We start from the raw sequence: 16,429 nt of genomic DNA on the forward strand, positions 1-16,429 counted from the left end.
TCAAGTCTACTAGAATGTATTTCAAGTCTACTAGAATGTATTTCAAGGCCTTAACTTACCGTCCTTCATCTTTGTTCTCTCTCATAGTTGTAAAATCTATTCCTCTTCCTCTATCATCTGCTTTATCTTCCTTTTCTTAATTCTGTCTTGTTCTGATTATCCTCAGGAAAAATACTTTGCAATCTATATATCCTGAAACTAAAATGTGCAATGTAGTCTAAAAGGCATCTAGAAGCAATTTCCCATATATTTGTTTTCCCTACCTAAGAAGGGAACCCTCACAGGGTAAATTATCCTCAGTGGAAAAGGTAATATCATTGAAACTAATGGTACACAGCTACTTCAATATTTTAACAAATATATATGAGATACTCATTGTTTATATTGCTGGGCATTTAGGACAAGTAGTCAAAGCAGGACTAAAGACAAATGAAATCAGTGAAAACAGTGCAAAGAAAGTATGGGATTATTATTATAAACTCACCAACCGGACAAATTCTAAGGGAAGAACACAGCAATGCAGTCGCAAAGCTCACATGCAAAGATGACTCCCTGGTGGTCTGCCTCTCTTTTTCTTAGTGATTTCAGAATGTCCAAATGCCTCCTAAATGTCAGGAAATAACCCCTAAACAGAAGGCAATATTTAAGTGGTGCTCTTCATAAAAAGTCATATTCTTGTAACCTGAATGGGTATGGGATATGTTTCTACTCAAATTTACAGGTAGAGGTACTCACCATTATAGAAAGATTACTATTGCTAGTTCTTTGACTGCTTAAATGGATTAAATGTATGTAAAGCACCAGGATAGCATAGCACCTAGCACATAATAGGAGCTTGTGAAATGGCAGTTCCCTTCTTCCATTTTAACAATTTTACTTTTTTTCTCCCAGGATTTGGATGTAGCTTTGCCCATTATCGAGAATTATAAGGATCGGTTGTTGGCAATTGGAGAGGTAAATACCCACTAGCTGATCAAATGACTTTTAATTCAGACTTCTATATGATATATGAAAATAATTTTTAGTTCAGTATTGGTGATTATAACTGACTTGTGTAATTATGTTCACCCTACTTAGCCAAATAATAATTTGTTGATACTTCTTTAATAAGCAAGAAAGCTTAGGGATGAAACAATCAAAAGCCTTGCCATAGGCCTACCTTAATTGGAGGAAAATAATAGCATTTCTAAATACTTTGCTTTTTTTTCTTGTGCTTAAATATGGGCCCTTGCTCTGGTGAGTTAATATAGTATCTATAATTCTTCGTAAGTAATTTAGAAACACACTTTAAATGGGCTAGAGTTTGTAATTAAAGAACTTTTTTATTTAAATATTTATAATTGTGATTTTTTTTTTTTTTTTTTTTTTTTTTTTTGAGACAGAACCTTGCTCTGTCACCTAGCCTGGAGTACAGTGGTGCAATCCCAGCTTGAGTGCAGTGGTGCAATCCCGGCTCACTGCAACCTCCGTTTCCCAGGTTCAAGTGGTTCTCCTGCCTCAGCCTCCTTACTAGCTGGGATTACAGGCATGCACCACCAACCCAGCTAATTTGTATTTTTAGTAGAGACAGGTTTTCACCATGTTGGCCAGGCAGGTCTTGGACACCTGGCCTCAAGTAATCCACCCACCTTGGCCTCCCAAAGTGCTGGGATTACAGGCATGAGCCACCACGCCTGGCCAATTGTGAAATATTTTTATTACTTGGTAATAAATTCCATTTTTAATTAAAGACAAAAGATAAGAATAACACTTAAATTCAAAATATAGATTATAGAATGCATGCCAAAATAGTCCCAGGAGAAGGAGTCATCTGTAGTCTGTGCTGTCCAATATAGTGGCCACTTAACAGCTCCTAAGCATTTGAAATGTGACTGCTCTGAATTGAGATGTGCTATAAGTGTAAAATACACTGTGTATTTCAAAGTTTTAGTACCAAAAAGGAAGAAAAAAGACTGGGCACGCCTGTAATCCCAGCACTTTGGGAGGCCAAGGCGTGCTGATCACTTGAGGTCAGGAATTTGAGACCAGCCTGACCAACATGGTAAAACCTTGTCTCTACTAAAAACACAAAAATTAGCTGGGCGTGGTGGCAGGCACCTGTAATCGCAGCTACTCAGGAGGCTGAGGCAAGAGAATCGCTTGAACCTGGGAGGCAGAGGTTGCAGTGAGCTGAGATCGCGCCACTGCACTCCAGCCTAGGCGACAGAGCCAGACTCCATCTCAACAAAACAAAACAAAAAAAAGGAATATAAAATAACTCAATATTTATATTGGCTACATGTTTAAAATAATAATATTTGGGATATATTGGGTTAAAGTATCTTAAGATTAATTTCACCTGTTTTTGTGAATATTTTTATTGTGGCTACTAGAATTAATATTTTTATGTGGCTTGCTTTTCTGCCTCACATTATATTTCTATTGGATAGCGTCAAACCAGAGATCTCTTTTGAGGTTCCTTAAACCTAAATATGTAATATCTTTTATTTTTCTGCTCTAGGTTGGACTAGATTTCTCCCCTAGATTTGCTGGCACTGATGAACAGAAGGAAGAGCAAAGACAAGTCCTAATCAGACAGATCCAATTAGCCAAAAGACTAAATTTGCCTGTGTAGGTTAATTATTTTTTTATGTTAATAGCTATAGAGCAAATTAAATAATGATCAGAGTTCTCCTGAAATGGAACTCTACATTTATCTTTCTCTGAACTACTTTAGTAGATCAAAAACACTACTTTCAGGGTGGTACTTAAAAGAAATGTTGTTGTCGTTAAACAGAAATGTGCACTCACGCTCTGCTGGAAGACCTACCATCAACCTTTTACAAGAGCAAGGTATTTCATTTCCTGAGAAAAATAGGCCTAATTTCAAGTTTGACAATTCCAGTTTATGTTCTCACAAAGCAAGCCATGTTTTAATCTGATTTCTTGAAGGGCAGGGGCAAGAAGGGGGGTGAAAATCATCTAAGATGATGTTGCAGGTCAGGCTATTGTTTACAAGGTTTTCAGTTAATTATCATATTTCCCAGGCCCAGACAGATTAAATGAAAAGTTGAATAAAATAATTTATGTCCCTGAATTTAAAAATTAGCAGCTTCATAAAAAACAAAGCAAAGCAAAATTAGCAGCTCCAGTTTCTTTTATTTATTTATTTATTTGTTTATTTTTTGAGACAGAGTCTCACTCTGTCACCCAGGCTGCAATGCAGTGGCGCAGTCTCGGCTCACTGCAACCTCTGCCTCCTGGGTTCAAGCAATTCTTCTGCCTCAACCTCCCATGTAGCTGAGATTATAGGCACCCACTATCACGCCCAGCTAATTTTTGTATGTTTAGTAGATCTAGGGTTTCGCCATGTTGGCCAGGCTGGTCTTGAACTCCTGACCTCAAGTGATCCACCCACCTCAGCCTGCCAAAGTGCTGGGAATACAAGAGTGAGCCACCGTGCCCAGCCTATTTTATTTTTTGAGACACAGTCTTGCTCTGTTCCCCAGACTGGAGTGCAATGGCACAATCTTGACTCACTGCAACCTGCACCTCCTACGTTCAAGCTATTCTGCTTCAGCCTCCCAAGTAGCTAGCAGTACAGGTGTGCGCCACCACACCCAGCTAATTTTTGTATTTTTAGTAGAGATGGGGTTTCACGATGTTGGCCAGGCTGGTCTTGAACTCCTGACCTCAGGTGATCTACCCACCTCGGCCTCCCAAAGTGCTGGGATTACAGGCATGAGCCACTGTGCCCGGCCAGCAGCTCCAGTTTCTTAATCAGCTCAGTCAGCTGCTTAATGAAGAAAAGGTTAAAAAAAGAAGGGCTATCACACAGCAATCACATTGGGTCACTGTTTTGTATGTTTTCCAGCTGCTGCCTCAGAAATGCAGAATTTACAGAAATACAGATTTTGGCCATCATACATAAACACACTCTTTTTTGTTTGTTCCTAAAGTAAATTTACATCTTATAGCATTATTTTTCAAGATTTTAAAGGTGCCATCTACAATAAGAAATATAGTTTATTTTGAGACTCATATTTACATAAAGAAAGCTAACAAAAGTTTAACAAGCAATCCATATATGTGTATGTATAGGTATGTGTGTGTGCTACATACACACACACACATATATACATATAAGCACTCATTATTGGTTGTGACCTACTAAGTTGGTTTCGTAACTTACTTATGGTCATAACTCTCTAATGGTCATTCATACCATTTGAAAAAACTCTGTCAAATAATAAAGTAAATGTAATTGCCTGCAACTAGAAATCAGTAATGAATAGTTCTCAAGTCACTGAAAGCATGATTTTTATGCAGGCTGAGCAGCTACCCTTTAAGAACTGGGGATAGTTTTATGAAGCTCACTCTATGGAATTTGTGTCACTTAGTTCCCCGTTTCTTCTTTCACTAGCATTTTTGTTAAGATAATCCATTTGACTGCCTAAAACCCTCCTGTGAGAAACAATTAGACAGCTCACAGACTTCTAGAAAAGATCTGATGGTGCGGGAAATTTATATTTGTCTTTAAAATTGAATATTTCTCCTTTTCTTTTTGAGACTGGGTCTCACTCTGTTGCCCAGGCTGAATTGCAATGGGGCAATCTCTGCTCACTGCAACCTCCACCTCCCGGACTCAAGAGATCTTCCCACTTTAGCCCCACAACTAGTTGGGACTATGGGCACACACCACCACACCCTGCTAATTTTTTGTGTGTATATTTTTAGTAGAAACTGGGTTTCACCATGTTGCCCAGGCTGGTCTCAAACTCCTGAGCTCAAGAGATCCTCCTACCTCAGCCTCCCAAAGTGCTGGGATTACAGACATGAGCCACTGTGCCTAGCCAACATTATTGAATATTTCAATTTTATTCTGAAGATTAAGACTTTTCTCTCTCTCTGTCTCTCTCTCTCTCTCTCTCTCTCTCTCTCTCTCTATCTATCTCTCTATCTATATATATATATTTTTTTTTTTTTTTTGAGATGGAGTCTCGCTCTATTGCCCAGGCTGGAGTACAGTGGTACAGTCTCGGCTCACTGCAACCTCTGCCTCCCGGGTTCAAGTGATTCTCCTGCTTTAGCCTCCCAAGTAGCTGGGATTACAGGTTCCCACCTCTACTCCCAGCTAATTTTTTTGTATTTTTAGTAGAGATGGGGTTTCACTATGCTAGTCAGGCTTGTCTTGAACTCCTGACCTCAGGTGATCCGCCCACCTCGGCCTCCCAAAGTGCTGGGATTACAGATATGAGCCACCGCGCCCGGCCTATATATATTTTTATTAGTTTATTTTTTGTAACAGAGTCTCACTCCAATGCCCAGCTTAGAGTGCAATGGTGCGATTGCAGCTCACTGCAGCCTCGACATCTCAGGCTCAGGTGATCCTCCCACCTTAGCTTCCTGAGCAGCTGGGACTATAGGCCTGCACTACCATGCCCAGGTAAATTTTGTATTTTTGTAGAGACAGGGTTTCACTATGTTGGCCAGGCTGGTTTCGAACTCGTGGGCTCAAGTGATCTGCCTGCCTTGGCCTCCCAAAGTTCTGGGATTACAAGTGTGAGCCACTGTGCCTGGCTTAAAATTTACTATATTTTTATTCCACTCTTTGAACACTGTACATTTATCCACCCTTTAGAAGTTATAAAACCTCTTGTTTATATCCTAGTGACCAACATTTACTTAAAATTTCAGACTTCTGTTATTTAATTTGATTAATGGGAAATAAAATGGAATTCTGCCTTATCTTTCATTTTTGAAAGGTGCTGTCAAGGTACTACTGCATGCATTTGATGGTCGGCCATCTGTAGCCATGGAAGGAGTAAGAGCTGGGTACTTCTTCTCAATTCCCCCTTCTATCATAAGAAGTGGACAGGTAAATTTTGTCATTGAAACTCATCTAACACTTTATGAAATAAAATTTAAAACATGAGCTTTTATTACATACTTATGATACTACTATTCTAGTTACTTTACAAAAATTAATCTTAGGTCTTTACCTCACATATATATATAAATGAACTCAGAAATTAATCAAAGACTTAAATATAAAACCAAAATAAGGCCAGGCACAGGGGCTCACGCTTGTAATCCCAGCACTTTGGAAGGCTGAAGTGGGTGGATCACCTGAGGCCAGGAGTTTGAGACCAGCCTGACCAACATGGTGAAACCCTGTCTCTGCTAAAAATACAAAAATTAGCTGGGCGTGTTGGCATGTGCTTGTAATCCCAGCTACTCGGGAGGGTGAGGCAGGAGAATCACTTGAACCAGGAGGTGGAGGTTGCAGTGAGCCGAGATCAAGCCATTGCACTCCAGCCTAGTCAACAAGAGTAAAACTCCATCTCAAAAAAAAAAAAAAGTAAAAATTCCTAGAGGAAAATAGGACTTAATTTGTGTGACTCCTTCATTAGGCTGTGGCATCTTAGATAGGTCATTAAAATCATAACCAAAGAAAAAAATTTATTGGACATAATCAAAATTTAAAATTTTCACAATAAAAAATTTAAGACTTTTATAATTCAAAGCACATTATCACAAAAGTGAAAATACAACCCTTAGAAAGATAAAAAATCTTTTCAAACCATGTATCTGATAAGGGTCCAGTATCCAGAATATATAAAGCACCATTACAACTCAATAAAAAGACATAACCTGATTAAAATATGCGCAAATTATTTAAATTAGATATAGCTCTAAAGAAAACATACAAATGGCCAATAAGCTCATAAAAAGATGCTCAACCTCATTAACCATTATGGAAATAGAAATCAAAGGTACAGTGAGAGATACCACTTTATACCACTAAGTTTGGCGGTTCCTTAGAAACGTAATAAAATTACCACGTGACCCAGCAACTCCACCCCAGGTAGATACCCCAAAGAGATTAAAACATATATCCACACAAAAACTTGTACATAAATGTTTATAGCAGCATTATTCATAATAGCCAACAAGTAGAAACAACCTAGATGTCTGTCAGCTGATGAATGGATAAATAAAATGTGCTATATCCACACAGTGGAATATAAAGTCATAAAAAGGAATGAAGAGGAATAAAGTCATGAAAAGAAATGAAGTACTGAATCATGCTACAGCATGGATGAACCTTGAAAACATTATACTAAGAGAAAGCGACCAGATAAAAAAACCACATCTTGTATTATTTCATTCATGTGAAATGTCCAGGTGAGGCAGATCTATAGACACAAAATAGATTAGTGGTTTCCAGGATTTTGAGGAGAAGGATAATAGGGAGTGACAGCTAATGGGTATGGGGTTTCTTTTTGGGGTGATGAAAATATTCCAGAACTAGATAATGGTGATGATTGTACAATTTTGTGAATATAGCAAAAAACACGGAATTGTATACTTTTAAAGAGTGAATATTATGTGAATTACAGCTTTAAAACTTAAAAAACTAGGCTGGGCGCAGTGGCTCACACCTGTAATCCCAGCACTTTGGGAAGCAGGCAGATCACAAGGTCAGGAGATCGAGACCATCCTGGCTAACATGGTGAAATCCCGTCTCTACTAAAAAATACAAAAAATTAGCCGGACGTGGTGGCAGGCACCTGTAGTCCCAGCTACTTGGGAGGCTGAGGCAGGAGAATGGCGTGAACCTGGGAGGCAGAGCTTGCAGTAAGCTGAGATCATGCCACTGCACTCCAGCCTGGGCGAAAAGTGAGACTGCATCTCAAAAAAAAAAAAAAAAAAATTAGCCAAGTGTGGTGGTGTGTGCCTGTAGTCCCAACTACTTAGGAGGCTGAGGTGGGAGGATGGCTTCAGCCCAGGAGATGGAGGGTCCAGTGAGCCGAGAATGTGCCACTCCACTCCAACATGAGTGACAGAGCCAGACTGTCTCAAAAACAAACAAAACCCTTAGATTTATAAACATAAAGCTTTGAGTGCCTTAAAGTGGATGTTAGAAAGAAACACTTAATGTGATAAGGGTGGAGAAACAACAGAAATCACTTCCTTGTTAATGTTGGCATGTGATAACAGATGTTTGGATTTCTGCTTGCTGGGTATACCTCATTTTTGCTGTGGTTACTATTTTTTGGTTTCCCTAGAAGCTTTGGATAACTTCTAGGAATTAGTGTTTATATTTTAACATAACTTTTAGTAGTGGAATTATGAGAACATCCAGTTAGCATTTATCAATTGAATTGTTTTTTTGAAGCAGAGTCTCACTCTGTCACCCAAGCTAGGGTGCAGTGATGTGATCTTGGCTAACTGCAATCTCCACCTCCCAGGTCCAAGCAATTCTCCTGCCTCAGCCTTCCAAGTAACTGGGATTACAGGCGTGTACCACAATGCCTGGCTAATTTTTTAATTTTTTTTTCCCACTCTTGTTAGGCTGGAGTGCAGTGGCGTGATCTCAGCTCACTGCAACCTCTGCCTCCTGGGTTCAAGTGATTCTGCCTCAGCCTCCCAAGTAGCTAGGATTGCAGGCGCCCTCCACCACGCCCAGCTAATTTTTGTATTTTTAGTAGAGATGGTGTTTCACCATGTTGGCCAGGCTGGTCTCAAACTCCCAACCTCAAGTGATCAGCCTGCCTTGGCCTCCCAAAGTGTGGGATTACAGGTGTGAGCTACCACAACCGGCCTATCAATTGAATAGTAAAAAATAATTTTTTTTTTTTTGAAATCCCGAAGTATGGGATTATAGGTATGAGCCACCACACCCGGCTTAATTTTTGTATTCTCAGTAGAGATGGGGTTTTATCATGTTGCCCAGGCTGGTCTCAAACTCCTGGTCTCCAGTGATCCACCCAGCTCAGCCTCCCAAAGTACTGGGATTACAGGTGTGAGCTACCACAACTGGCCTATCAATTGAATAGTAAAAAATAATTTTTTTTTTGAGGCAGAGTCTCACTCTATTGCCCAGTCTGGAGTACAGTGGTGCAATCTCTGCTCACTGCAACCTTGCTTGGCTAATTTTTGTATTTGTATTTATATTTTATTTATTTTTTATTTTTTTGAGACAGAGTCTTGCTCTGTTGCCCAGTCTGGAGTTCAGTGGCATGATCTTGGCTCACTGTAACCTCTGCCTCCTGGGTTCAAGTGATTCTTCTGCCTCAGCCTCCTGAGTAGCTGGGATTAGTAATAGGCACCCACCACCATGCCTGGCTAATTTTTGTATTTTTATTAGAGACGGGGTTTCACTATGTTGGCCAGGCTAGTCTCGAACTCCTGACATTGTGTTCTGCCTGCCTTGGCCTCCCAAAGTTCTGGGATTACAGGCGTGAGCCACCACACCTGGCAATTTTTGTATTTTTAGTAGAGACGGGATTTCACCATGTTGGTCAGGCTGGTCTTGAACTCCTGACCCCATGACCCGCCCGCCTTGGCCTCCCAAAGTGCTGGGATTACAGGCGTGAGCCACTGCGCCTAGCCTAAAGCATAAATTTTAAGTTCTTGCAGAATAAAATGCATTATTAGCATGTCAATTTAATGCTCTTTTTCTTTATTTCTCATGTTTTAAACTTACTTGGTTTTTCTTTTCTCTAAGAAGCAGAAACTTGTGAAACAGTTGCCTTTAACTTCTATATGCTTAGAAACAGATTCACCTGCACTAGGACCAGAAAAACAGGTAAATGGTGTTCTAATTTCTATATTATTTAGATTGTATCTTTCATTTGAGCTCTGTTCAATTTAGCTATGTTTCTCATTATAGTGTAAATACAGTGGAATCCTCATATAGTGCTAGATTAAGGGCTTATATTAACTTTATTTCAGGTCTTTCTAAATATAGCTGTTGTGCTCCAGAGAATATTATTTGATAATGGAGCATGTCCTAATGTATGTAATAATAAGATTCAAACCAGTATAGTAAAAAGCACAGTGTATGCAGTCAGAAAGACAAATTCAAATCCTCTTGGCTACCTACTAGCTGACTTTGGGCAAGCTACTTAATCTCTCTGAAACTGCTTTTTCATTTATAAAATGTGGGTAAAATAATAAATACATTAAAATATTATGGTGGGCTGGGCACGGTGGCTCACACCTGTAATCCCAACACTCTCAGAGGCCAAGGCAGGTGGATCACCTGAGGTCAGGAGTTCGAGACCAGCTTGACCAACATGGAGAAACCCTGTCTCTACTAAAAATACAAAAAAATTAGCTGGGTGTGGTGGCACATGCCTCTGAAATCACACCTACTCAGGAGGCTGAGGCAGGAGAATTGCTTGAACCCGGGAGGTGGAGGTTGCAGTGAGCCGAGATCGCGCCATTGCACTCTAGCCTGGGCAACAAGAGCAAAACTCTGTCTCAAAAAAAAAAAAAAATTATGGTAAGTACTATATGATGTAATGTATGTGAAAGTGCCTGGCAGTATCTGGTATACCGTAGGTGCTCAATGAATGTTCATTTTTCCTCTATTAGTTAGCATGTTATAATGAAGTTTTATTTCTTTCAGTACAAGTATTGATGCAGTCATGGGTTTATTTATATGATCTTTGCTGTTAGTATCTCTTTTTGTTATTGTAAGCCACAAAGAATCATATTTTAAATTTCATTCTCTTTAATATTACTACTATTTTAAATTATAATTTTCTGAAAGTAAGCCATAGTATATGCTTTATTTGCTTTAGGCAGTACCTATTACAATGACCTCCCAATGTGCAGTTTAATAAGTGCCTCTGACTACCCATCAGATCTGTGTCTCTATGCCTGCCAAATTCAGAGAATTGGCACTCAAAATTTAGAGGTTTGGGAACAGTAGCAATTATTATCAGTTTATTCAGAAACTATGATTATATGTGATTGCAGTGTGAGTTTTACTAATTGATGTTCAATAATTTTTTTTTTTGAGACAGGGTCTCACTCTGTCATTCAAGCTGTAGTGCAGTGGCATGATCACAGCAACCTTGACTTTCTGGGTTCAGATGATTCTCCATCAGGCATGTGCTACAATGCCTGGCTAGTTGTTTTTTGGGTTTTTTGGGTTTTTTTGTTTTTGTTTTTGAGACAGAGTCTTGCTCTGTCGCCCAGGCTGGTGTGCAGTGGCGCGATCTCAGCTCACTGCAATCTCTGCCTTCTGGGTTCAAGCAATTCTCTTGCCTCAGCCTCCCTAGTAGCTGGGATTACAGGCTTGTGCCACCACACCTGGCTGATTTTTGTATTTTTAGTGCAGATGGGGTTTTACCGTGTTGGTCACGCTGTTCTTGAACTCCTGACCTCAAGTGATCCACCTGCCTTGGCCTCCCAAAGTGCTGGGATTATAGGCATGAGCCACTGCACCTGGCCATTTTTATATTTTTTGTAGATACGAGGTTTTACCACGTTGCCCAGGCTGGTCTTGAACTCCTGGCCTCAAGGAATCTTAGCCTGCTGTCTTGGCCTCCCAAAGTGCTAGGATTATAGGCGTGAGCGACTGTGCCCAACCTTTATTTTTATTTTCTTTGAGACAGGATCTCACTCTGGCATAGGCTGGAGTACAGTGTCACAATCATAGCTTACTGCAGCCTCTACCTCCTGGGCTCAAGTGATCCTCCCACCTCAGCTCCCACCTCCAGCAGCCGCCCAGGCTGGTCAATTACATATTTTTATAAATCAGCTATTATAAGAATATAAAGCTGGGTGTGGTGGCTCACACCTGTAATTCCAGCACTTTGGGAGACTGAGGTGGGTGGATCACCTGAGGTCGGGAGTTCGAGACAAGCCTGACCAACATGGAGAAACCCCGTCTCCAATAAAAATACAAAATGAGCCAGGCGTCGTGGCGCACACCAATAATCCTAGCTACTCAGGAGTCTGAGGCAGGAGAATTGCTTGCCTCAGGGAGGCAGAGGTTGCCATGAGCTGAGATCACGCCATGCACTCCAGCCTGGGCAACAAGAGTGAAACTCCATCTCAAAAAAAAAAAAAAAAAAGAAAGAAAAAAGGAAGGTAAAATATAGAGGAATGGGAAAGTAGAGGATCACACTAGTTTTTCCTGTTTTGGTGTAGGACAGAATGGTACAAAATTGCCACTTTAATTAGTATAAAATGGAAGGAAAGGACCTAGCATTATTCTTCCTAAACAGGAATAAATTTTGATGGCTGTTGTAAGTCAGTTTTATATTTATATTTAGTTGATTTGACCAAAAAATGTGAGTTTCTGGCATAGTGCCTTGTGCAAAGTAGGTATCAGTTGAGAGCATCCCTAATCTGAACATCCTAAATCCAAAATGCTCCAAAATCTAAAACTTTTTGATCATCAGTGTTGTACTACAAATGGAAAATTCCACAAATGACTACTTAACAAAATTTTATTTCATGCACAAAATAATTTAAAATACTGTATAAAGTTACTTTCAAGCGATGTGTGTAACATGTATATGAAACATAAATGAGCCCAGGCACAGTGACTCATACCTGTAATCCCAGCACTTTGGGAGGCCAAAGCAGGCAGATCACCTGAGGTCACAAGTTTGAGACCAGCCTAACCAACAAGGACAAACCCTGTCTCCACTAAAAATACAAAATGAGCCGGGCGTGGTGGTGCATGCCTGTAATCCCAGCTACTCGGGAGGCTGAGGCAGGAGAATTACTTGAATCCAGGAGGCGTAGGTTGCAGTGAACTGAGATTGCACCACAGCCCTCCAGTCTGGGCAACAGAGAAAAAAAAAAAAAAAAGAGAGAGAGAGAAATGAATTTGTGTTTAGAATTGGTCCACATCCCCAAGATATCTTGAGATGCATATGCAAATATTTTTAAAATTCTAAATTTGAAACCCTTCTGGTTCCAAGCATTTTGGGTAAGGGATACTCAACCTGTACTCAATAAATATTTTTTGATAAATGAATTTCTTAACCTCATATTATTTTTGTTAAGTAAAATGTGTCTGTTATAGAAATTAGAAAACACAGAAAATCATAAACAAGAAAATAAATCATCTACCACCCAAAGGTTACCACTATAATATAGTAGCTAAGTCCATAAACTCTGCAGTCAGATTGCCTGGGTTTAAACCCCAGCCAGGCTACTTACTAGCTGTTTGGGATTCCTTCTTATCTATGAAAATAGGGATACTATTAATAATAGTACCACAGAGTTATTTTGAGGATTAAATGGGAAATTCCATGAAAAGCTTAGAACAATGCCTCATCTACAGAAAACACTAAAGTTTATGTGTTCTTTCAGACTTTTTTTCTTTTTTTTTTTGACATAGTCTCACTGTGTCACCCGGGCTGGAATGCAGTGGCACTATCTCGGCTCACTGCAACCTCCGCCTCCCGGGTTCAAGCGATTCACCTTTCTTAGTCTCCCAAGTAGCTGAGATTACAGGTGCCTGCCACTATACCCAGCTAATTTTTTGTATTTTTAGTAGAGACAGGGTTTCACCATGTTGGCCAGGTTGGTCTCTAACTCCTGACCTCATGATTTGCCCGCCTCGGCCTCCCAAAGTGCTGGGATTACACGCATGAGCCACCACGCCCAGCCTTCTTTCAGACTTTTTTATGTTCATTTATGTATGCACATATATTTCATAAAAATGGGATTAATTTGGACATATTATTTTATAACCGATCTTTATGTGGTAAACCTCTGTATATATATTTTTTTGTTAATTTTTTTTCAATAGAGACAAGGTCTCACTATGTTGCCCGGGCTGGTCTCATACTCCTGAGTTCAAGTGATCCTCCCACCTCAACCTTCCTAAGTGCTAAGATTACAGGTATAAGCCACTGCACCTGGCTGAACCTCTGTGTATATTAATAAACATACTTTTCTTCATCATGTTTAATAACTACACAATATTCCAGTATGTGAGTTTACCATATTTTACTTGATATTGGTCATCTAGATTGTATTATAAACAACATGATTAACATAAATCTTTGTGCCCATTTTTAATTTTTTTTTTTAGGCTACATTACCAAAGTGGGTTTTTAAAAATTTTAACAGTAATGTTATTCCTCTGAACATTATCATCCTGAGTAGATACTTATTGATAGTAACTATAATAATTTATTTCATCAAATCTAAATGCTAGTGATTGTAGAGGCACCATTGTTTACCATGGTTTTATGACCATTAAGACAGAAAAAACACTGCCAGTTATACTATGAAATACCACTGAATTTAAATGAAATATACTATATCAATTTCAGAGATGTTAAAATAGGGGAGGAGATGCATCTTAGAATCAGTGAAACACCAGTACATACTCTGTTTCATCTTTCCAATACATGTTGGCAATTCTTGAATCAAACTGTCATGTAGCCTGTGAGGTAGGCGGCCAAGCAGCAGAGCAGTGACCTTTTATAAGCATTTATGTAAGCAACAAACCAAAGGACAGTTAATCCATGTGTCAGGCAGGTTACCAAGTGTTCACTGTTTGCAGACTGCTTCATGTGCTAGGAGCTAGGGACTTCAATTGTTAATACCTCCGGGTTCTTTTCAGGAGCGGCGTAGATTTACAATCAACATTGCAGCCATGCCTCCCTCCCAGCCCTCATCCCCATCTAAAAAGAAAAAAAAAAAAAAGGAACCCATCAGTTGTTTTTACCAACTCATTTTCTTCTGTTTTATCTATAGTCTCCAAGGATCTGCTTCCCTTCAGTGTCATGTTTGACAGGGTGTGTCTGCTGTCTTGTTTCAGGTACGGAATGAGCCCTGGAACGTTTCTATTTCAGCAGAATATATCGCCCAGGTGAAAGGGATCTCAGTAGAAGAAGTTATAGAAGTGACGACACAGAATGCATTAAAACTGTTTCCTAAGCTCCGACACTTGCTCCAGAAATAGCTTCAAAACCATCCATTACAAAATCTAATCAACTACAGGGGGCAGCATTTGAAAAATAGAAATGTTCTGATGAAGAATCTGAACTAAAGAAGCTGTTTTATAGGGTTATAGAAGATTATAATTGTAGAGAAATATTTCTCTTAGAAATAAAACTGGTCTTGGATCCTGAAACCCTGGGTTCTGATTCTAGCCTTGTGCTGCTTTTCAATTAGCTGAGTTCTAGCAGGATATTGGGAAAATACTGCTACTTCTTACATTGCTTTTTATAGAACCAGCATCTGAACTGAAACCATTGCTTCTGGGAATGGGAAGGGTGGCTCCCACAGGAAGAGTATAAGCACTCTTGTGATGCGAATGGAGTAGGCTAAAGTATGCTTTTTCTTTTTTTAGATGGAGTTTCGCTCTTGTTGCCCAGGCTGAAGTGCAGTGACACGATTTTATCTCACCTCAACCTCTACCTCCTGGGTTCTAGCAAGTCTCCTCCCTCAGCCTCCCAAGTAGCTGGGATTACAGGCATGCACCACCACTCCTGGCTAATTTTGTATTTTTAGTAGAGACAGGGTTTCTCCACATTGGTCAGGCTGGTCTCGAACTCCCGACCTCAGGTGATCTGCCCACCTCGGCCTCCCAAAGTGCTGGGATTACAGGTATGAGCCAACGTGCCGGCCTAAAGTGTGATCTTACCACCTAATTTTCTTCCCATAGGATTTAGCCAGTGAAGGGAGAATGTCTGGTTTTCTATGCTATCAGAAATCTCTTTTGTAGATTTGTAAAATTGAACTTTTAGTACTTCAAATTATTTCTCTTTAAGATAAAAATGCATAAGGTTTTTACACTGATCTTAGATTTTTGACTTACAAGGCCAATGGTTTAAACAATCATTATTAAATACCAAGCCCAAATGTTTAGTTAATACACCAATTTTAAGTTGTGGTCCGAATTTTGTCAACATATTTAGAATGTAAATGGCATTATTTAAAGTGTTTCTTACTTCTCTGTGAACAGTAGTATTTTGTATTTTTAAGTTTAAAAATGTTAGTGTAAGCCAGGCACAATGGCATTCGCCTGTAGTGCCAGCTACTCAGGAGGCTGAGATGGAAGGACCCTTTAAGCCCAAGTTTGAGTCAGGCCTGGGCAACATAGTGAGATGTGAGAACCTATCTCTAAAAAAGTCAATAAATAAAAATCTCAAAAAAATTAAAAATCTCAGGTGTAAAAACAGTTCTGTAGATAGATGGTAGTGATGGTAGCACATCAATGTGAAGGTATTTAATGCCACTGAACTGTGCACTTATAAAGAATTAAGATGATAAATTGTATGTTATGTGTATTTTACTACAATTTTAAAAAATATAGTTTAACAGGTGTAGTCAATATCAAAATTTGGGTATTTAATCTTGTTAAATTATATAAGCAGCAAATGCTGGAAAAAGTACCTGTCATAGAAAAAAATAAACTTCCTAAATCAATGTGATTTTATGAAATAGATCTTCAATAAATATTTTGAAATGAATTCATTTATCGAAGAATCAAAACTAGGGCAGATTGTCCAAACCAGACTAAGAAACAGAATAGGGTATTTTATGAGGTATTTCATGATTCATCAGCACGATTATAAATGAAATTCCTACATTTAACAGGAGATTATATTAAAACCAGACTTTTAAGCTCTCTTCCAACTCTATTTCTTTTTCCTGTTTCCTACCTCCTGTACAC

At 39.2% G+C, this 16,429-nt stretch overlaps 1 protein-coding gene across 7 annotated transcripts in view; it reads left to right on the forward strand.

The window, feature by feature from the left end:
- Window positions 1–16,187, forward strand: part of TATDN3 (TatD DNase domain containing 3) — a 25,747-nt gene extending 9,560 nt beyond the window's left edge. For 2 of the 7 annotated variants that reach the window (XM_023203785.2, XM_023203789.1), the window contains 7 exons: window positions 892–954; window positions 2,501–2,610; window positions 2,777–2,832; window positions 5,745–5,857; window positions 9,494–9,574; window positions 14,506–14,569; window positions 15,104–16,187. In XM_023203785.2, the coding sequence (XP_023059553.1) occupies window positions 892–954; window positions 2,501–2,610; window positions 2,777–2,832; window positions 5,745–5,857; window positions 9,494–9,574; window positions 14,506–14,569; window positions 15,104–15,264 (648 nt within the window). In that variant the 3' untranslated portion in view covers window positions 15,265–16,187. Of the gene's footprint in view, window positions 1–891; window positions 955–2,500; window positions 2,611–2,776; window positions 2,833–5,744; window positions 5,858–9,493; window positions 9,575–14,505 lie in introns of all 7 variants that reach the window. The other 5 variants (XM_023203786.2, XM_023203787.2, XM_023203788.2 and 2 more) reach the window with 5 other exon arrangements.
- Window positions 16,188–16,429: the final 242 nt, after the last annotated feature.

Source organism: Piliocolobus tephrosceles, chromosome 1 (assembly GCF_002776525.5).
Source record: "Piliocolobus tephrosceles isolate RC106 chromosome 1, ASM277652v3, whole genome shotgun sequence".
Classification (NCBI taxonomy): Eukaryota; Metazoa; Chordata; class Mammalia; order Primates; family Cercopithecidae; genus Piliocolobus; species Piliocolobus tephrosceles.